This window comes from Pygoscelis adeliae, unplaced genomic scaffold, assembly GCF_000699105.1.
Source record: "Pygoscelis adeliae isolate BGI_AS28 unplaced genomic scaffold, ASM69910v1 Scaffold449, whole genome shotgun sequence".
Taxonomy (NCBI): Eukaryota; Metazoa; Chordata; class Aves; order Sphenisciformes; family Spheniscidae; genus Pygoscelis; species Pygoscelis adeliae.
In genome coordinates this window covers 151,483-174,181 of record NW_008825574.1, presented here as the reverse complement: position 1 = coordinate 174,181, position 22,699 = coordinate 151,483, and the positions used below count along the sequence as shown (strand labels likewise).

Sequence of the window (22,699 nt, the reverse complement as noted above, 5' to 3'; positions counted from 1 at the left end):
ACTCTTTCCACCTGGGATGCATGTTTTGGCCTTTTTTTGCCTAGGTTCCCAGTCTGAGCCTGTGAGATGCAAAAATCCTTGGAGGTTTTTGCATCTGGTTAAAGGAAGAAAAAGCCTCTGTCTGAACGTTAAATAGTAACAACTGGCTGCACTACAATGTGAAGTCTATTGTGCAGCAGAGTAACAGAAACACATCTGGAATTTTTCCTGTTGGGATTGATATGAATCTCATTAATAGCAGCTTTGTAATCTATTTGTAACTGTTTCTCAGTAAGTGATATTATTCTGATATTAGTGATTTTTTTTAATACGTTGTACAAATGCACATCAGGTGGCTGTACCTGGGAGATGGCACCTAAAGTTATATTATCCTGTTTCACTTAATAGAAGGAAAAAAAGCTTATTCTCTGGTCGGATGAATTACACTGCTTTGACTACTAGGCAAGCTTGAAAATCACACAACTGTTTCTGAAACAACTTCCTACAAGAAGGAGCATGCCAAGGTCAATTGTTTAGGCATTAGGAATTTGTGCAATGGAGAACATTTCCACCCTCGCTGGTTTTTTAGTTAGGATGTCCACCTTCTGAATGGTGCAAACTATGACGTGGCTTCCAACCAAAAAGCCTTGTCCAATTTCAAAATGTTAAGAGAGAACTCTGCTTGCCCAGCATCTCCCATACTTTCAGTCCCTTCTTGTTTTCACTGCAGAGTTCGTTCTTGTTTCTAGTTCATATCTTCCTGTTTTCTCAATGAAACTGTAGACTTGATTTGATATTGTCATTGCTATGCCAGTTTTTTGTCAAACCCAGATTGTGATGACTTAAAAAGAAATCTTTTGAAAACAACTGACAAAAAAATTCTAAGAAACATCACAATGGACTATCCATGTGATTGTCTTTGAGCATCAATTTATATAGTGTACAAAGAAGCTGAACAATTTATTTCTTGTCTGTGTTTCTTTGCATTTAATTATTTGCCTGTCTTGTGTGCTGTAGGCAACTATTGGTGCAATAGCTTCTACAGACTTTTTTCCCCCTCGCTTTTATTGTTTTGCTTTCATTTCCTGTTTGTGTCTGAAAGCAGGCTTGTCCTTTGCCTGCGTTTTCATTGGGGAGGCTTTCTCTGGAACACCTTAAAGTCACTGTTGGGAGTTGCGCTGATGAGAATTGCAACCTACAAATATTCGGTAACAATGACTCAGGACAGAAAATGCGTGCAGTTTGAAAATAACGGTTTCTTTTTATTTTTCCTCAGGTTTCTGAGCCTTTATTAGTTATTGAGGTCTCATTTCCAACGATAAGGCTAGGAAAATATTTTTTATTTGTTTTGGGTTTTTTTTTAATGCGAAAGCTGAGATTCTCCCAGGGGTGTGATACAAGGAACTGGGTCCTATAGAACTTTTCAGAATATTGGACTCCATGTAAGAAAATCTGAAGAGCTGACAATACCTCTGTTAATGCCATGGTGCGTACTTCACAACAGTTTAATAATTTCCATATCATCTTAAAAGGAATTTTTTGTCTAGGTTCTGAAATGGCATTGATCATTCTGGAAGAATATGAGTCTTGAAAAAACTAAGACTATTCGCTCACAGAACAACCCACCTGTTTAAGTAACGATGCTTGAAACACTGACATTTCTTCTGCCGGCATCCTCACTCTAGTAAGGCTTATGCAGGAAATTTTTGCTCCAAGCAGATTTTTGACCTGGATAAGAGCAATGTGCCAGAGGTGAAGGAACATCAGGCATTCAGGAACCGAATGAATTATGAAGTCCAGTCCCCTGCCTATGCAGACAGCAAATTATACAACCCCTTTCATAAACTGACCAAGCTTCACTTCAAGTAATTTGTTTTGCACTTTCCTGTCTTCCTCAGCTTCCATCCCAAGGCTGTTTTGGAGCTTACCCATTTTAAACGTTAGTGACCTTATTTTCATCTTCAGCTGGCTGTATCATGATCAGGTCATACTAATTTCTCTTTTGTGCCTATTTGTTCATTAGCTTAAATAGCTCTCTTCCTTCCATGCTGCATCCCCTGTGCTGTACGTAGGCAGAGCAGTCACATCTGTTCTGTGCTTGTGCTTGGCTGTGCTGAACAATATGTGCATTTTTAGTTTAGCTGATGTTTGAAGGCTCTTTTTCATCGTTGTCCTATTCTCTAGGACCAATTTCTTTTCAGCTTTCTTGATGTACATGCACAAAAACTGTATGTGCTGTTTGTTCTAGATGGAAGAATTAAGTATTCCAGGCTCCTTCTGCAGTGGTATTATTACTTGTTATGAAGGCCACTAAAGATTTCACTATTCCCTTCAATGCTTTCAACTATGAAAATTGCTCTGATACAGTAGGATAACCTCAAGATAGATAAATACATTAAATAATGTGGTAGGAGGAAACAAGATCAGAGGCTTTTGAAACAGTGAAGTGCAATTTGATGTGCTCTACCATAAGATTGCCGGCAGCTCAGGACAGTCAAACATGCTGATGGTGGCAGGAATGAGCAGTGGGTGTGGAGGATTGCTCGCAATGGCATGGCTGTGGATTAACTTTTCTCTGCAAGTAGAATAAAGAGAACAGTAAGATGACTTCATAAAAGCAAAGTTCAGTCACTGCGTTTTAACAGACGGCTCAATTAGTATCTATGACGAAAGACAACAGGTCAGTGATGGAAACTGTGCCCATCATCTGCAGTCTTCTGGAATGCATGTTAGATCTTCACCAGAAAAATCAGATTCCCTGCCTTTTGGGAGTGCAGTGTTGCACAGCAGCAATTAGCCTAGGTGACTGCTGTCCTATTCTTTTTCATGAGAAACAGCAGTCTCCTTCCTGTCCCCGTGGAATGTGAGGAGGAACATAATTGTGCTAAACTTTGGCCAACTGGCAGAGTTGCTGGCTGGCATCTTCCATGTGGGTTGACTCTTTCTGCTAGAGGGGAGGATTGGACCCTTTCTCCTTCCCTCCTCATCTCATTTTTTTATTTGCACAGAAGGCTTTGAAAACTCAGGCAGTAATTACAGTCTGCTTTTGCTCACCTTCATCATGTTTCCAATACCATGTAATCTCATCTATTTGGCTCAGTGCTCCCTCAGAGGCCTCGAACACCCCACCTGGCTTTTGGTAGGAAAAACTGGCTGTAATTTAATCTTGCATCTTTGACAATAACACATGAAAAACAAACTATGACATTGAAATGATGTTAGGAGACTGGTTTTTAAACTAACATTCTATGCTGTCTAGAAGTCAGCTTTTCACCCTTGCATAATTGTGTTTTGGTATTAGAGGGTGAATAATGACAAATTTTGCATGTTGTCTTATATGCTGCACCATGAGGCAGGTCAGGACAAAGTTTCTGCCTTGTCTGAATTTTATAGCTGCTTTTTTTTTTTGCCTTTTTTTCCCGAAAAGGAAGCCGACCTTTAAACCAAGCTTCTTGTTATTTTTGTGTGTGCATGTATGTTTTTTGTCTGAACCGTTTGGAGAATGAGTTGGAAAGTCTGAGGATTTGGTTAGAGCAGGCAAACTGATTTCTTTTTGCCTTTAATATTTACAGTTTCTCTCAAAATTTTTCAGTCCCCATAATGATTATTTGCATTATATAGAGACACACTAGGTAGGCTGTTCAGGGCACTTTGTTAGACCTCATGCATGTCAGAACACAGTTAGCAGGAGGGACTGAGCTGGTGTTAAATCAGTCTTCGATTTTGTGCCTTGGTGGTGCGTAAGCACAAGATATTAATGACTGCAGAAAGGTTAACCTTTACGTGTCTTCCTGTTTATCACAAAGGTACAGGGTACAAACAGAAAGCAGTCTTGGCAGGCAACAGGCTTGCAAAATCCATGTGCTGCTTATCTACAGTTGTTTTGTACTGAAATTTGATTACCATATATGAAGGTAAGTACTTCAGAATCCCGAGGAGTCTGAGGGGTAGCTCTTGATTCCCAAGTGCAGCAGACTGTACCTTGAGTACTTGGTCACCTCCTAGCAACATTAGCCCAGTGTGAAAATGGTTTCAAAAGAAATAGACCTGTGCAAAGCTTCAGAAGATCATCTGTTGAATTTTCCTTCTTAAAAGTAAGCACAGCTATGACTAACCCATGCTTAATAGATGCAAAGTTGTTCTTATAAATAATACAATAAAATCAGAAACTCATGTAGTTGATGCAGGTTCTGTAACCCATGTCCAGGCAATAGATTTCAATGTGTAATAATCCCAAGCATAAGAAACCTTTTTCTAATGTTTATTTTAAGTTTCCTTTGCTGCATTTTAAGCCCAGGGCTACTACTTCTGTTTATCAGGGATAGGGAGATATTACCTTTCCCTTTTGCAGCAGCCTCGTAATATTTAACGGCTTATCATGTCCTCTTTCAATTTTCTCTTCTCTAGACTAAACAAATTCATTTCTTTCTAGCTTTCCTCAGAGATCATGTTTTCTAGACCTTAGATCTTTTTCACAGCTCTCCTACGGCCTGTTTTCAGTTTGTTCATGTTTTTTGCGTGAGGCCCAGAACTGGGTATGGTCCTTGAGCTGATGCTTTCTGATCCTGAATAAAGTGGAGTACTTAACAGGTTTTACAGCTGTGATACTTGCATTTTTCAGTCATGATAGGATGTTTATCTTTTCTGCAATAGTATGACAATGTTCTGTGTACGAACCACAGCGGAGAGTATGGAGGCCCTTTATCTTAAAGGGATCTTACGTTGGAGCAGCTGGTCTGGCTCTAAATAGAGCACTGAGCAGGCGATGGGAAAATGCCTGCACCAATGAGTTTAAACGACCTACTGGGTGATGGAGAGCAAAGAGGGCAAGAAGGCTGATGATGCTCCAGAGTGCCTCAAAGGCACAGAGCAACCAGTCCCGGGGGGGGGGGGGGGGGGGGGGGGCTGAGGCTGGGATAACAGAAAGTCCTGCTACATGGCCTGCAGGTGGGTGGAGGGTTTTTTGTTCAGTGGGCTTTACCTGCCCCTTCCTTCTCTTTGCTTATGGAATAAAGCCTGTTCAAAGGCATTTTTTGGAGTGGCTGTGGCATTTACTGCCCCTTCCTGTCAGAAGGAAGGACCACGGTTTACACCTCATGGTCCTTCTTGCAGAGCTGCAAAAGAACAAGTGATTACATCAGTTCAGTAATGGACAAAACCCAAATGGTAGAGCTGTTAGGAAAGGGCAGAGAACAAAGCAAAGCAGTGTCGTACCACTGAATAATTCAGTGGCATCTGTATAGAGAATGGCCAAGTAGTTAAGGACTTTTCAGCCTGAAAGGGACAACTGTAGGTACACTCAGGGTCTGTAGACATGAATAGCATGGGAGAAGATGGATAGGGATCAGTGGCTCACTGTCTCTTCCAAAAAAGGGATCTCAAATGGCAGTGGTAGGGCGCGCTGACCCAGTGTGGCCATTCTTCAGTACAAAGTTGTCTTTACCGTATTGTCTGATTTTCTTCTAGACCATTTCCGCAGTTTGTTAAGATCAACTTAATTTTTGGTCTGATCTCTGCTGTTAAAGATTTTCTTCTTGCAGCCATCCATTTTTTCGGCTTTTATTTGCTGATTTAGGAAAATAAGTATGTTGGTTGTAGGATGGGGTTAATCCTTATTAATGTGGTTTCTTAAATTTTTCAGCTGCTTGAGGAATCTTGCTGCTTGGATTTTTGACAGAGGATTAATGTCAATAAGAAATGTGAAATCAGGACATCACAAGCCTCCTCATTCCCTATGCTGTCACACCATGCTGCTCCCCAGAGAAGTGAGGCAAGGGAGAGAACATACATCTAGGTCTCACTAGGGAAAAAGGAAAAGGTTAGTTTAGATTTTCTCTCCATACTTTTATAAATGCCTCTATCAGAGCTAATTACTCAGTGCTAGAGTGCTTTGGTTTGTATTTCAGCCATTTTATTAATAAAATTGGTAGATTTTGTGCCTTCTGTCTAACCATGGACGCTTTTTGAGCATAAGCAAACAAAAGAGAGGGCAAAAGTCATGCCGGAACAAATAAGTCATTCTTCTGTGTGTTGGGGGAAGACAAAAAAAAAAAAGGTTGTTCAAGCCCTTTTACAAATGCAATGTGCAGGTTATGTACAACATGAGGTTCTAGCACCGTTTGTTTTTTTTTCCTTCAGCTTCCAGTTTTTCTTTGCTGCTGATTCTCCCTAACTAAAGAAGAAATAAAAGGGCAGAGCGGCTTAAAGGAGGAGGGGGGGGGGAAAGGAAGGCAATATTTGAGAAATAAGCCCCCAGTGGAGCTTAATGGCTGCCAATCTGCCTTTCCTTAATGTCATGACTTCTAGAAACATGGTGGCATCTTCTCCTCTACTCTTTCAGGGACTTGGCCTTGTCTTCCTCTCTCCTTGTTATAGCCAAAGACTATCAATTGGTTTATTTATTTTACTTTCTCTCTGGTCTAGCTTATTCCCTTCTACACATTTACATATTAATTGCCTTCAAAGCAGCAGGTAGGAGTAGGGAGCAGATTCTAGTCAAGATTAAATGTCTGAAATTGTTCAATAGTTACTCTGATAGAGGCGGTGCTGGTCTAGGATTTGGGCGATACTTTGGGAAGTTAGCTCTGCTGATGTTGAATACCTCAGCACACATCAAAGAGGAGTGGTTGTGAATGGATCTGTGTGTCGAGGAGAAAATGGAAATGGTCGGAAAATTTGGCTGGGGGAGCTTCTGGCAGGCTGGTTCAGCTTTCCAGGTAGAAATGTTTTGGGGTCACAACTCTTCTTACTTATGAGGGAGAAAATAACTGGAAATGTAATTTTTTTGTCACGTAAGCTGTAATCCCCTAGGCACAAATATATATCACACGTTCTTGTGTATATAGATTTCTGTTTAAAAATAGTCTTCTGGCAGTACACTTCCTTTCGCTGTGTGCAGTGACAAGTTATGTTAGAGATTTTACTGGTGTCTTTGTAGAAGGAATGCATACTTGAGAGCTGGGACAGATTTGGACTGTACATCGCAATTATCATATCCAGATCCAGAATCATTTAGGTTGGAAAAGACCTTTAAGATCATTGAGTTCAGATTTCGTCTGTTTAGATGTCATTTGCTGTTTTATCGGGGTACGTCATTCAAACTAGTAATTTTAGATGCTTGGCATTCTCTTCCAAATCATGCGGGTCATAAATGTGTGCCACAGGCACCCAAATTTCTCACCTTTTCATGGCTGTCATGTGCTACAAGGTTGCATTATGTCTGTTCTGGAATTTGGGGTGGGGTAGATAGGAAGTGGTTAAAAATCAAATTTGAAAAATCAAAACTCTTGCTTTACGTGCTGTTTGCCCATAGAGCACAAGCCTGTTTCAGTTCTGGAGCTGTGGTTGTCGGTGAAGCTCACCTGCCTTTAGGTAGCAGCAGCAGACAACGCGGGTAAAATGCAGCATCCCTTATGTAAGCTGCTCAGTAGATACAACATTTACCATCATCGGAAACATTTACTTTTTCTGTTTGACAAACTCCCACGCATTCCTTGGAATGTATTTTAGGTGCTCTGCAGAGAGCATTCCCATGGCCTGTTTGAGGCATATCCTGATATTTCCTGAAGGGTCTTAGAATACACCAGACGTGCCTCAGAGCCGAGACAGAACAGCCATGCTCCTGGAGAGTCTGGCAGACAGTATTTCCCTGTCACTGCTGGACATCGGTTCTGGCCTGCTCTAATTTATTGAGGTGGCAAAGCACTTTTCATAGATCATGAGCTTACAGCATTCATGATTTCTTAGTATTTCCAAAACGGAATTACCTTCAAGATTTATAGGAGCTAAGAATCCTCTAATTTGTTCTTTTTTTCCCCATATGGATGTAATATTTCCCCCAAAACTGTTCCTCCCCCCTCTTTAAATGAAGCAAAAGTATGAATTAAAAGTCAATTTCCCTGGCTCTGTGTACAACATTGTTAAATATTACCAAATAATAGTAGGTGGTCTAAGGCTATTGTATTCTTTGCTAGAAAAATCCTGAAGTTTACTTGTAGCAAATACAATAACAAGGCCAATGGTCACTTCTCTTTGGGCATCACTTTGGTCACATGCAGAAGGGACACCACAGAGCATCAGATCAGTCCTGCTAGTGCTTCAGCTGCTTTCGGGGACTCCCCTCGGGGCCCAGCAGGTCCCAGGAGGATCTGACCTTCCTCCTGGTTTTACCAGGCACCTTGTTAGGGGCAATCTGCATTAGGGAGAGACACTCAATACTCCATGTCAGACTACTGTAAACTGTCTTTTCCTGCTGTATGACTTGCAAATAGACCAGTTAATTGCATCTATAAATAATACCAACTTCTGAGTTAGGCCTGTACCTTCTTTTTCGTGCAGTGCTCTTGAACAGGAGAACTGAACTGGCGAAGTTTTTTATTTACGCTGCACTACTTCGTAGCATTATTGTAGGGAATCCTCTTGATTCGTGAGAGGAGAATAAAACCCGCTCATGTATGTGTTTTCTGAAGCATCCAAGTTTTTCCTGACGATTGCATGTCACAGTGGCAACCAGAGTAGCTCGATGACCTAACAAAGCAGCCCAAAGGTGCTGGTGATCCTTCACTGCGGCTGCTGCTTGGGGAGAATGGGGACCATTCTGTGGGACCTGACTTCTGCTATTAGTTCAAGTGGTTGCTCTAAAGGAGGAGCTGTGAACATCTGTGCTGTAGCCATTCAGGTTATAAAAGCTCTTACATTGTATGAGAATCCTGCAAAGATTCCTCATGTTGATGTTGGAAGGAGGTGGAGATAACTCCTTGGAGACCCACCAGTGTAACATAATAACTTACATTTCAGTGCACCAAGATGCTTGAAAAAACATTGAACTAATTTGTCAGGTTAAAGCTTTTAGGATATTTTCAGAGTATTATTGTATCCTGTTCTTTTTCTTTTTTTTTTTTAATAGGCCTGTGATTTTTTTGTTTTTTACTTAAGATCTTGAGAAGCTCTAATATATCTAACACATCTTCCCCACCTTTTCCCAGATAAAATTATATAGATCCTTTCATATCCTCAGCTCTGGAAAAACATTCCTTTCCTTCTAGATCAGCCATGTAATCTGTGCATCCTGCTTTTATGGTTATAGATGATCTTATTAAAGATTGCATGAGTGGATGTGAAGCGGTATGCATGGGTGAGTTGGAGTCTTCTGTTCTTGTTTTGTTAAATGCTCTTGGTCTCTCTCTTCCCCCTTCCCAGAGGTTTCTGCAACCTCTGATTTACTGGGCATCTGTGATGAGCAGTTTATAATTCAGAATTCATTCCATCCTTTCCTCACTGTGCTGCTGTCTGAAATTGTTGCTCTGTACCTGGCTGTGGTGCAGTGTAGATGAGTTTATCTTAAATCAGGTAGTTGAAGTCCAAAAGTTATCTGATTGCAGTAGCATGGAGTTGCATGCTGAGTGCAAAAACAGCCTGAAGGGAGGGTTAAACTGGTGTGTTACATCTGTCCCGTTACCTAGGTTAGCCAGGCTGTATCTATTTCAGCTACGTACGTTGCACTTGCAGTATGGCTGTAGTGGAGATGTACTCTCTGACTCTGAACATGCAGTACGTTCCTTTCTTCATTTCTATAGCATAGTGTGATTGATTTTGATCCAGAACATCCCTGCTACTGTTTTGATATGATTGAATGAACAGATTTCACATAGTATTAGCATATTTTCTAGCAGTGATCTCGATACACTCAGAAATGGTCCCATATGCACGTTAATATTTCTGTAGTTTCTTTTGCTAATTGTTTCCTTCTATCTGGCCACTGTACTAATTGTTTCTAGAAGAGACAAATTTTTAGTAGCTGCTGTTTGTGTCTGTTGAGGGTGTAATTAGGATAATGTATTCACATAATGACACAGTTAAGAAGGACTAGTTCTCTCTTTTGTAAGTGATTTTGGATAGATCACAACTGTTTGGTTTGGCAAGGACCTCTCTTGAATCATTTATATGTTAATGAGTGCAGAAGAAAACACCTACATCTGTACTGAATTTCCATTCTCTGTAACTAAGTGCTGCTTCATGATCTCCTGAACCGTTTCCTTTCTTGCCTGTGTTATGATAGCTGCTGTGTATGTGCCTATGAGTGAGGCAGAAGCAGCCGTGAGAGTAGATAACCCCAGCCCCACTCTGCATGCATTTGCCCAGTGCATCCCCACCTGCACGGAGCAGCACACATATATGTAATGAACAATATAAAGGCAACTCCGCACACCTTCCTCACATGCTCATGTAACCAGTACATAAATTGGCTTGCGCTTACAAAGCTGGAAGTAAAACTGCCTAAATTCTGGTTGCAATTTACAACTCATTGTAGCTAAATTAATAGCCAAACAATAGTGTGGAAGTTCTAAATTGTTGAGTGGAAGTGATTGCCAGGCTTACAACTTCAGTGTTTTGGATGTCCTCATAGCACAGAGTCTGACAGATTTGTTCCACTGCAGGCGCCTTTGGGTAAAAGTAAAATCTTCCACATTACTGTATTGCCGGTGAGAATGTAGAATCAGCACTTAGGTATGGATTCTCTCAACCTCCCTACAGAAATTTATCCTTCCTAGTTCAGGAGTTAATTTCTCTCTCATTTTGGTTTTCTCAGGTTCTCGAAGCCGGCACCAATGTTCTTGGATGATTCCTTCAGGAAATGGGCGCGTATCAGGGACTTTGTACCCCCCTTTGGAATTAAAGGACAAGGTAGGAGAAAACTTTTTCAACAGCTGTTGAAAAAGAAGGTGGTTCTGCAGATGCTTGCCTCGTCTTGTTTTTCTGTTTTGAAAGCTCAGGTCGTCCCTTGGGCTCAGCTTTCTTCTCCTGTTCCAGAGAAGCATTGTACATGTAGGTCTCAGAAACCCAAAAGGGTTTTCACAGCTGGAACGTGGAGGATGGTTTAGTATGGGGAGAGTCAGTGCCACAATGGCAATTTAGACCTATCGCCACATTCTGCAAGAAGCATTTTGACATTGACTGCCATAGCTTGTAGCATCTTTGCTGACAGCAGCAGAGAGACTCCAAACTGATTTGAAGTACCTTTAAGTCATTAATTCTCTAAAGAACAGGAAAGACTCCTCTTTCTGAGTTTCTGAGTTTTGGAGCCTAGGGGTTGACCACTGATACAAATCTTCATTTTCTTTTCATAGCATTTGGTTGTATAATTATTATATGGTTGTGCTACTTGCCGACTTTGATAACGAATAGGAAAAATCTGTCAGATGCTTTAGTGATGATTTGTAATATGCCTTGTCCTGCAGCTGGAGCGTGGCAGCAGGGGCTGTGTCTCAGGTATGCTGTGGGAGAGCGAGAGCGGTGCTGGTGGTGATGAGATGGGAGCCAGTAGCCCACCCAGCAGATGGTATATGTTGCGGGTGACACAAGCTCCTTGCTATCCCGCATGTGCCATCAAAGGCCTCTCTGGGTGAGTGGTGGTGGAGCAGAAGGCTTATGCTCACAGCAGTCATTTGGTGCAGACTTCCTGAAGTCTGATGTATTTATTAAGAAGCGTTTGTGGCATTGCATCAACTTCCAAGATTTTTTTTTACCCTGACAAACTCAAGATTGCAGATGGCCCCCGTAGAAATTGAAATACCTGGTGCAGAAAGGACCACAGCTACAATAGGCTTGGGTCTGTCTCTCTCCATGGAAGCAGGTGTTGTAGTTGCTAGAACAATCTCTGATCAAATCAAAGGCTCTACTGACAAATTTCTTTTGGCTTGCATCAATTCCCTTCTTTGCTTTGTATATGTCCATTCCTTGTCCAGTCGGTCTTTTGCAGCTCAATAGGCAACTAATTACTGTCCTCTAAATCAACCAGCAGAGTTTGCAGCAAAGAAATAATAGTGGCAGCACAAGTGGAAGGCTGCGTTGATCACGGCAGGGCTTGTCCCCTTCTAACAGGCACACAAGGTGTACAAAGCTAGGGCAAGCTGCCTGACCAACATGGAGGTGGGATTTGCAGATTACACATGATGTCAGCTAGACCTAATAAAAATCATTCCGTTAAACTGAATCCAAATGGAGAAATTCACCAAAAAGGGATGACGGAACGGCTCTGGCAGCCTTCTCCCTAGGTTTGTTGCCAGCTTGTATCACCACTGCAATGTTATGTAAATCTGGTGTTTTATATTGGATTTCCTCAGTTAAAAAGAGAAATGAGAAATTGCCATTATTTAAATGGCTGTGAGCTGAAGCCATGGGACAGAAACCGTTGAATGGGTTATTTTTTTAATGCCCTCCTGGGACTGAATTTTGTGCCAAGTTTCAGTCTGGAGCAAGTTCTGTGTGTGGGAGGGTTGAATTATAAATCTCTGTAGCCCAGGGTTTCTAATGGCCGTGCTGACAGGCTGTGAGTCCTAGCGATGCGAATGGCGCCCTTTCATGTTACACATCACTTGGAATTCTTGCATCAGTCTTTTCTGGCCGTCCCACGGGATGCATTCTGGCTCAGCTGAGTGATTGGATGATGGGATCAGCACCTCATTAGGGCTTTCAGTCAGGGCAATCTAATGATATCCAAACAACTGACCCAGGCAGGCGGCGTGGAGCTCAGTCACATGCTAGTGCAAGGTGAAGACTATCAGAGCTGGGATGTGCATGGGAAAAAGAGTAGTCGGCATGGCTGAGAAAGTGTAGAGAGACGTGCCTGTGTTGAAACAGATGGGGCAGGAGTTTTGCTCTGCGCGTTAGGAAGCTCTGTGACACCACCAGCTGGGATTTCCAACGTGCATCACGCTGGGAAAGGCGGTCGGTGTTCATAGACACTGACTGTAGCTGGGTTGGTAAAGGGTAGATTTTGTTGAGAACTTCGGTGAATATCACCTGGCGTTTTCAGGTCACTGTGATCTCGTCCAAGTGCAAAATGGCTTTTTTTGGGTGTGAAACATAGCTACAGGATGAGCTCACTTTCAGTAATGCTGCATGTTCCAAGAAACTTCTAGAAACTGATCTGTGGCAGCTTGAAAGTACTAAAGTTATGAAATCAAGAGCTTCTTAGCAGCTTGGAGGCTAATCCGCCATTTCTGCTTTCTCTTGTTAAAGTTTCTCTCTATTCTTCAGACTTTTAGCTAAGTTTTTCTTTGCTTTGTCTCTGGAAAAAAAAAACTGAAGAAGTCCTTTTTCATCCATCACTTGGTGTTTACTGGTCCAAGAAAGAACAATTCCAAGATTGCAAGAACAAGTCTTGCAGTCTTTAGGGGAAAGCAGCTTTTGAGGAGCATTGTCTACTGAGCTGCACTAATTTGGAGTAACACGTCTATATAAATTACACGTAAAAGAGTAGAAATGGCTCAGAAATTTTCAGAGCAGGACTACCACTCTTTAAAGGCGATCATATCAAGGCGAAGGCAGTATGCTGATCATTTTGACACAGTTCATCAGGGATCTTCATTTTCTTCAGAAAGAATCTGATTGTAAAGACAGTTCTTCCATCTCCAGATGCTAAAAAGTACTCAGTATAACATAGAAAGCTTAACAGTGTTTCTTCATGAAAGAACGCTTACTCCTTTTCTCCATTGGTCGTTTCCTGATTTGGCCATTAGCCCATGCGAGGGGGTTTTTATGACCAGAGTACTCCACTCTCTCCAAGAGCATTTGCGTGTAGAAGCCCTCAAGGTGAATATGGTTCTGAATATGAAAGTTTTTAGACTTTCCACCCGAATGATGCTGGTTCTGAAATGGACTATTGCAGTAGGAATAATGCACATCTCATGTCAGATTGGCAACCGCTGCTATCGTTAGTTAACCACCTTAGTGATTACTTGTCTGCCAAATGAAAGAAGCACAGGAATAAGCAGGTGGTGACCCTACTGCTTTATGAACAGGACTTTCTGAGATGAGGCACATGGTAGGAAGTCTTGTGCAAACTTTTTGAACAGTGGCCTCTGAGTATCCTCTACAAGGTATTAGAAATAGATGAAGAGGAGTTTATGAGGAGCGGTTGTACCTTTTTCTTAAACTGTCTTAAATGGGCAGAGAGTTTTAGTACATTGTACGTGTTGACCCTGCCTCTGTTCACCAAAGATCGGGACCAAGGATTGATCCTAATTACTTGATCCCAGTCCCCAGCGACCTGGGACAAAAGCGGAGCTGAGAACTGTCAGGAGTGTTGGAGCTGATACAGCAGATTGAAGGCGTCATTGCATTCATCACAGATGTCTGTAGCCCTTTGTGGGAACTCTTGCTTTCTCTCTGTGCAGAGAATAGGGGAAGTAATGGATATGTCATATTTCTGAAGAGGCGCAAGTATATTAGGTTTTGACACCACAAAGGGTCGCTACAAGTATCTAGTTTGGCCTTCTGTGTAACAGTGGCTCTGGGTTTCACCCATTCTGCAGCTGGCTATGAATGTATGAGGTTCTTTCAGAATCTGAACCAAGATTTTCGAAATGATGAAGCATGACCATGTTGTCAAACAGGCCAGTGTCATATTTTATTTTAAAAAATGAGACCATTAGTGCCACGTTGAGCTTGTCTCCTACTATGTGACTTGACAGAATCTGGAAACAGGATGTGCCACTGTGAGCACTTGGAAATGATGACTCCATCTCTATTAATAAATAAAGTGGTTGTCTTCTGGTCCTGAAGGCAGTTGAGCTCATTGTTCAAACAGGTTAACTCGCTGCCCCCCCCCCCCCCCCAAGGGTGGCCATATTCAGGCCTTCCTATCAAGAAAGGTCACTGGCCTGTATTAGCCTGTGACCCTATGAATGCGTGAGAATTATAGAGGAGATTTGTTGGCCCTGGTGAAAACCATCAGGGACTGCGCTAACAGTTTAATAGTATGGACTCGTGTGGGCCTGTGCCCTGCTGCTGATTTGTTTATTAGTGTGTATATAGCCAAAGCGAGGGATGTCATTCCGGAACATGATTAAATTAGTCAACTTCAAGAGTTGTCAAGAAGATCAAACTGTAACAAGAAGTTGGAACTCTAAAAGCTACAAATGTCAAGATGGCCTGTGGGGGACAGCTCAGGCTGCCAAGCACCCTTCTGTGTCCCAGGCTATTGTTTCAGCGTTAACTGGGATGCTGGAGTGCCTCCCATGTTTCACCATTTGCGAGGGTCTAATTTGCTTGTAGGAATTCTTCTTTCCCAGCACCCTCCAAGCCTGCTCTTGCAGCTTTTTCAGTGAAGACCAAGGAGACTGCAGCAATCTCAGGCTCTTAAATGAGTTACATAGAGATTTTTTTATTGGAAATTGAAATGTTTTCTTTTGTATTTGTACCCTTTTCTATCAGTGTAACTCATGGAGGTATGAATATGCACATGCTGTCCATATTGTTGCAAAGATCCTCTAGCATGTGCACTGCTCTCGGAGTTAAATTCGTCAATGAATAAGCAATGGAAAAATTGTTTATAATGTTAGTGAGATTATTAATCCCAGAGGGCCTCCTCCCCAAATTTACCTCTGTAGCTAAAGCAAAAGGAAAGAGTTATTTGGAGAAGGGCAACAAACAAGACTGGAGAAATACCTGACTATTAATAGAATTTCTCAATGCATGTGGCTTAAAGAATATAAAAGACTTTAATAAGAAAGAGTAGCTAGTATCTGGCTTCCTCTCTGTGTAATGAGGGACGGGAGAGTTCCTGCAGTATTTTTTGAACTTAAGTGAAAACATATGCCACAGCATACACTAAAAGACTAAACAGACATGATCCATGTAATTTCCATGCATTTAGTCAGTAACTGTGTCATTGCTTAGCAGTAATTATAGCTCTTCACTTCTACCTTTGTTCCTGCTAGATTGTTTTAGGCAGAGACACTGCTTTGTTGGTCCTAAATCAGTTTGTCTTTGAAGGTGATATTTATTTCTTAGGGAGTGACTGTCTTGTCACCATCTCAGAATTTGCTTCCCACCAGGAATCTAGGAAGCAATTTCTCCCCCATGGTGATAAGAGAATATTAAGAACATGTTTGGAGTGTTACAATTTTATCAAACGGAGTACGTACTACTGGCCAGGAGACTTAGTATTTTCATCTGACAGAAGAGGGGCATCTGGAATTGGTGACACATTCAGTGACAAAGAAATCAAGTCTTTGCCCAGAGCACCAATGCTAATAGATGTATTGTGCAGTGGTTAATTGTTCTTGTACTGGGTTTTATTTGGATGTTTTCTTTTGTGTTAGTGCTTCTGGGAAGAACCATGGTTCAGTGCTGCTTAGCAGTGGTTTTGCTAGTCTCATGGGGAGAGGTCATTCATCTTTAGTGAAAATGTTGAGTTTTCAGGCATGCAAAAGTTGGCGTATCAAAATGTTATCGGGAGAAAATCTCTTCTCTTTTCATGCATGTTCTTTTCTTGCATAGCTTTTTCTTCCACATCAACTTTCTTGGCGTGAGCAATACTTTATCTTCAAGAAAATATATTCACTTGGATATCACAATTGAAATTTACAGCTGACCCAAAGAAAAACTATCAGAAAAGTAGGTCTTTTCCAACGTACTTTTCCAGCTCTTTGCAGAGGCTGGAGTACCACACACAGACACCTTCCCTACATTTGACTGGGTTTGCTTGATAATGAGGTGTCTCTTTTCTGCTTTAATTCTCCAACCTTGTCCTTATTTTGTTAGCTGTACTCTGTTGTACAGATGATCTTTCTGCTGTGAGCATTTTTTTGTTCTTTGTGTGTTCTTCCTTTAACAAATAAGCAAGGAGCACAAGCATGTATGGCCGTTAGTTCTGTTCAGAGTAGGTATTGACACAAGACTGTTGTTTCTCCTTGAGTTTGAGGCAGATTTCTGAACTAGTTTCCACTAGAATTTTACATTTGACCAAAATTGGTAATAGTTGCCATTATTGCATGGGAATATAGCTATAAAAATGTTGCTGTTTCCCCAGGGAATCTAGCTGATTTTATAGCCTCAAGAAATTAAATGAGAGGTTTGAAGGGAAAAAAATTAAAAGTTTCAGAAGAGGTAGAGGATCAGCTTTTCATTACTGAATAAAGCCTCTAAAGGGAAGTTATATTGTGAATTTTGAAGTTAAATCAACTCTCACTCTTGAGCTCTCTTGATGAAAGTACAACCCTCCAGTGCAGTCCCTTATTTCAATCAAAATTGATGCTTTGCAGTTGAATGTGCTTAAAGAATAGTCTTTCTGCCAACCCACTGAGGAGGGAAAGGTGCCCCAGGGAGATCTCAGACCCCAAGTTTGCAGTTAACTGGGTGACTCCATACTGGAGTTCTTCCCAGAAGTGTTGACATGTAATTGAGACATGGATATTATTCCTATCTTTTACCTCCTAGAGGGAAGAGCAGGTCTTCTCTGGCTGCTGTGTTTTGAAGTGCCACATCTTAATGCTTCTGCAAGGGTCAGGAGAATTAGAAATCACTGTAGTAGTTAGAGTTTTTTGGCCTTGAAGACATTGCCTGGCCACCTGTGAAGGGGCATCAAAAACGCAGCAACAGAGGGAAGAACAGCCCTCTATAACAACTGTATTTATTTTCCCACTTGTCTTTGGACAGTACATTGTGAATCTTTCAAGGACCGTTTTCATTTGGTGTGAATTAACCTGTTTCTACAGGCTTTATTGCTTCCTGTGCATCAAACTTGAGTTTGGATCAAAATGGTTAATGCACAGTTATTGCAAAATGTTGCCCATTTTTTGGCATAATTGTTTTTTAAATTAATGTTCCAACTTTCCAAGCCCTGGGATTATGTTGGGAACTAAGCTTGTATTCTGAAAAAACAAACTCTTGGTTGTGAAGAAAAGCTTGAAAAAAAAATCCCTGAAGGCTCCAAAACGACGATGTGAATGAAGAGTCCAAATGTTATGTGTTTTATTTATATATTGTTATAAAAAAAGGCCTTAAGGGCTTTCTGGAGCTTACATTTAACGCATGCCAGGTTTTCCTAAAATTGTTAGGAGGTACCATGCATCTTCAGTCTTTCCTTTTTTTTTTTCTTTTGTTTTGTGTTTTGTACCTGTGCAACACTATATACCTCTTGTCTTAATACAATTAAAAATCATCAGTGGAAGTATTGGGATATTGTAAGTAGTGGCAGTTTTAAGTCCTGTTGTTAGTAAGGTATATCTCAAGTAAACCACCTAAATCTAGTACAGCTAATGACCTCAAGAAACCATTCTCTTGTATTTACGCACAAGATGTGATTTGGGGAGATTCCTGCAGTTTGTAGTTAGCTGTCTTTGAGACCCAGTTCACATGTTTGCAATTTGCTTCTAAGTTCTGGAAGTCTTTGTAGCTGCTTTCTCCTGCATGGACCTCATAAAGTTAGCTGATCAACAATAAAAAGAAGTTTGTGCAGGGAATTTCAGACTCATCTTGATACCTGTTGTGCTCACTGGATTCCCAGCTTCACTAAGATACAGGTAATATTGTGTGTCTGCAGCTGGACATGGTGTTTCTGGGAGAGAGCTGGAGGACAGAATATGTGGTGGGACTTGGGTCCGTGGCCTTGTGCTGGGCACCAGGGTGGCAAATCCTTTTGTAAAAGATCACTCCTCAGCTCCTGTATAGAGCGAGATCTTAAGGAAAAAAATGCTGAAGAAGGAACTTTATACACAGCTGAACTTTCGGGTAGTGTAAAAAAAGAAATGTATGCACTGGGTTTGTGCTTACAGCTTGTTTGTAAATATTGTGATTTGTTTAATCCATAGCATTGATAGTGTTTAGCTTACTCTCCCCATGAAGCTGACACACACATGGCATTCTGTTATCATGGGACAGGGACCCATATGTGGAGGAGACTGGCATGCTTCAGGGATGTCTATCAACCTCACTCTAGTCAGTGTATTCCGAAAAGCTGAAGCTGATGCCCAGTGCCCTGCAGAAGTGCTGGCTGGAGGTGTGGCAGCTGGGTGACCAGCTGTGGAGGTGGGCACTGACCACGGCTCGCAGGGCAAACGCGAAGAACGGCAGCAGTACACTGTTCCCTGATCCTAATGCAAGGTATTCAAATACTTACTGCTGGCAATAAGGGCATGTAGACTTGATGATTTTTGAGGAAGATGGCTGGTATGGACAATTTGAAAAATTACAGCCTCTTCTTTTGGCCACTTGAGAGTGCACAAACAGCCCAGTTTGCCTACTTCCAAGGCAGGCAGAAGGTAGAACCTGTCAGATGCCTGCAGTAATCCCTGTGGAGCGGTAAGGTCTCCCATCTTTTTTTAATGATACAAGCGAGAAGCTTATGCATTAGAAACAACAATGTTAAGTGTTGTTGACATTTACAATGAAGGTCTCTGCTCCTCCACATAAATAACAGAGAAAAGGCTAGAATTGAGACTTAGCCTGGTTCTCACTGTGTGGTCACTGCCCGCCTAATTTCTAACTATTTACTTTTAGTTCTTCCAAATGTCTGAAAATTTCAGGGTCAACCTGAAGTCAAGACATACTTGTGTTCAGAGAAGTCATGCAGTCGTGAGCTGCTTTTGAATTTTCTGATGTTATAAGGCAAAGCTGATAGTATATGTCATGATAACTCAGGATTCTTAGATAAATGTAGTCAACTCCTCCTTTAGATGGGAGGAAAATGTGCAGAGGCTTCTTCCTTTGTTTGTAGAGTAATAGTGTGTGCATAGTGGTTGATAGATGAATGGGTTAAATAATCTCCTGCTCTCCCCAATAATTGAAATTCTCCATGACAAGGAAAAAAATATAATAAACTATGGCTTCAGAAAACTTTGCTTGCCCTGGTGATGTGTTCATTATTTAATAATGGGAGAAAGTGAGGGTGAAAATGCAGGATATTGGTTTTCATTTCCATTAATTTATCATTAAAGTATGGTAGCAGACCCATGTGAAGAACATGTAAGCCAGAGGGCTATCTGAAGATGAAAGCCTTTGCAGAGGGCTCCTTATCTAGGAGTCAAAGGCCTCATTCTGTTCCTAGTTACGTCACTCACTTGCCTTGTGACCTTCAGTAAGTTTGATTCTCTCAGAGTATAAAGCCATTTGCTGCTTTCAGAAACGAGGAGAACAGGTGGAGGACCTGAGAGGGTGAATTTAGGAATATGCATGTATGTTTACATATGACTGTATATGTATCACCTTATAGCCTTTGACTTGAAGGAGCTCTATAAAAGCCACATATTTTTACTGTTGGAATAAGTTCACTTGCCTAATACTTCAACTAGAATTAAACAGCACAGACGTTCCTCCCTATATATAACATATGTATGTACACTATGTTCTTATGCCTACCATACAGATGGTTTCAGGTAAGCAGAACCACTGCATTACAATTTGGTCTTTCTGACATGAACTATTGGAGCTAACACAAATTAAAAATGGGCTGCCGGTGAGCTGCTGCTGAGATGTGTGCCGCTCCCAGGACAGCTAACATCTGTAGCCCTAAGGATGATAGCACTGCCATTGCCATTTAAACATCGGTGTTTGACTACAGACTGGGTTTAGTATTGATAACGTCTGCCTTGAATCTCGTGAGGATGAGTAGGAGGAACAGTACACAGGAAGCGATATCGCTATTGGGTTTCCTCAGCCTTCAAGCGGTTACCAAAACTATGGCCACTGGATGGCTGTCGGATGATCTGCAGGAGACGAGTTTGGTGTTTGAGTTCAGTTTCCAGTGGGAAGTTTGTATTTCACAAAACATGCAGCTAATTAGCACCTGCTGGGCTGCCTGTTTGGCAGCTGGGAAGAGGCCAAAGATTAAATGCTTTTCAAAGATGAATTCACCTTTTATCCATACTGGTTAGGGGAGCAGAGTACAGGGAAGAAGTGCATGGTTTTGCCCGAGCTGTTCTGTTCCTGCCTGCTCAGTATGTCTGAAGGATTCCACGGAGAGTACAAGGTAGCCATGGTACAGTGCTGCCAGCTCTCCCTGTCCGGGGTGAACGTGACATAGAGCTGCTGGATCTGCAGGAGCCGCCTCTGTGCCAGCAATGAATGGCAGGTAATAAGTTCTGCTTGGTCTAAGCTGACCTTCCATGGAGCCCTGCAGGCCTCTGCACCATGCTCTCTGTGGTTCATTATTTCTGGGCATATGGTGCTGAGACATGTCTACTGGGGTGATTTGCTAGGGTTCTGCATTGAACAAAAGTAGCTGAAACTTTTCCAGACTGGAAATGGCCCTCAAAGAATGAGAGACCTGTTTGAATGGGGATGTGTCTGAGCTAATGAATTCTGTTACACCTGAGCTGGCTGTGTGCCTGGGCCCTGGAAGCAAGAGGTGAGTGCACACATACCTGTTGCTTGTAACAGGAAGGATTTTTTCCTTTGTAGTACTCAGAACATGTATACTCAGGCCCCTCCTGGCCCCTCTTGGTGCACAGGTATACAAGGCAGAGCACACCCACCGCTACGTCTGTTCTTCTCACTTGCTGAGCAAGAAATTGTGCCTGGGCTAGCATCGTGTCTGCATCCATGCCATGATTTCTTCACAACCTGGGTAAACCGGGGGGGGGGGGGGGGAGGGAGTGTCAAAACAAATCATTTGCATAGCTGTTGCCCTAATGAAACAATCTTTCTTTTAAGCATGGGTTCATGTTAAAGCGAGGACCATACGCAGCTGGTGCCTTTTAAAAAAAAAAACAGAAAATAAAATCAATGGATGAAAGGAGAAAAGCTGACAGTTATCAGGAACAACGCGAGCTCCCCTGAAACGCTGATCTTGGGTTGCTCTGTTCTTTGTTTCTTGCTGTGTTCAATGCAAGTAGGTCCCAATCACGAGCTCTATCCCTCTTCCTTAAGAATATGCCTACCCCAGAGAAACTTGCTGCCCTGGGTGCCAGCTGTTCCCACTGCTGTCCCACCCCAATGGAGGGGTTCTGTGGCCGAGGTGCAGCATATCAGGTCTGCTGCTGATCAGATTTGCTACTAAATCAGGTAATGGTTTAGTACAAGTTGCTTAGAAGTTTAGCATCAATGTGTACAACGTGAAAACTGGCTTGGTAGCCTTTCTGGCACTGTTCTGTAGAACAGTTTTTTTGAATCTGCCCAGAAGCTACTGCATGAAGAATACAGCATGTCAGTTATTGCCTAGATCATGGGGATACCGATCATGTTGTGCATACACAGGTGCAGTCTCGGTGGATTGGGTCTTGAAGACTTGGCCTTTCTTTTATCCTTGCAAAACTTGCTTTCAGTCCTTGACAGATCAGTATTCAGCCAGTGGCTGTGCACAAATCCTGTTACTTGAAACAGGACGGAATTTTTCTTTGTAGCATTTGTAACGTACCATTATTATCACTCAGTACATAGATATATAAAGCAAACTATGCTCATCACCCTTTCAATTTCTCACCCTGAAGAAAGCATGCTCCATCAATTAACTTTACATAATGCAGCTGCTTTCCTGGTGCCTGATTTTCTTTAGTCGTAGTCTGGAGATGAACACTGCTTTGTGTCCTGTAGCTCGCTATCTGTGATAGTAGTCTTTGCAGTGGTGATTTCAAGTGACCTTCCACCTTGACCCAGCTGTGGTAAAAGATCCTGCCAGTGGTTCCCTATTGTAGGTATCTTCATTGTCATGTGGAAGGCTGCAGATCAGCCACAGCAGCATCTGCTGATCCTTCAAACCTTGCCCCAAGAGGATACAGAAGCTCCTTCTGAAGAAGGTCTTGTCCTTCCATCCTGGTGCCAGTGAGCAAGGTGCCAAATGCAAGTGCCCACCTCAGCAGCAGTGTGGTGTCCATCTTCTGGTGGAGTTCCAGCTTGATCAAAAAGATCTAGTGCCTCTCCCCTGCCCAGGCCATTAGCTTTTGCTGTTGGTGCTTGTGGCTCCTGCTTCTGGCTTCTGATGAGGGTGCTAGACTAGATG

General features: G+C 42.0%; 1 protein-coding gene across 5 annotated transcripts in view; it reads left to right on the top strand.

Annotated features, from left to right (window-relative positions):
- Positions 1-22,699, top strand: part of ST3GAL3 (ST3 beta-galactoside alpha-2,3-sialyltransferase 3) — a 189,739-nt gene that overhangs the window by 102,779 nt on the left and 64,261 nt on the right. For all 5 annotated transcript variants that reach the window (XM_009332535.1, XM_009332533.1, XM_009332536.1 and 2 more), the window contains one exon: positions 10,568-10,662. In XM_009332535.1, the coding sequence (XP_009330810.1) occupies positions 10,568-10,662 (95 nt within the window). The remainder of the gene's footprint in view (positions 1-10,567; positions 10,663-22,699) is intronic.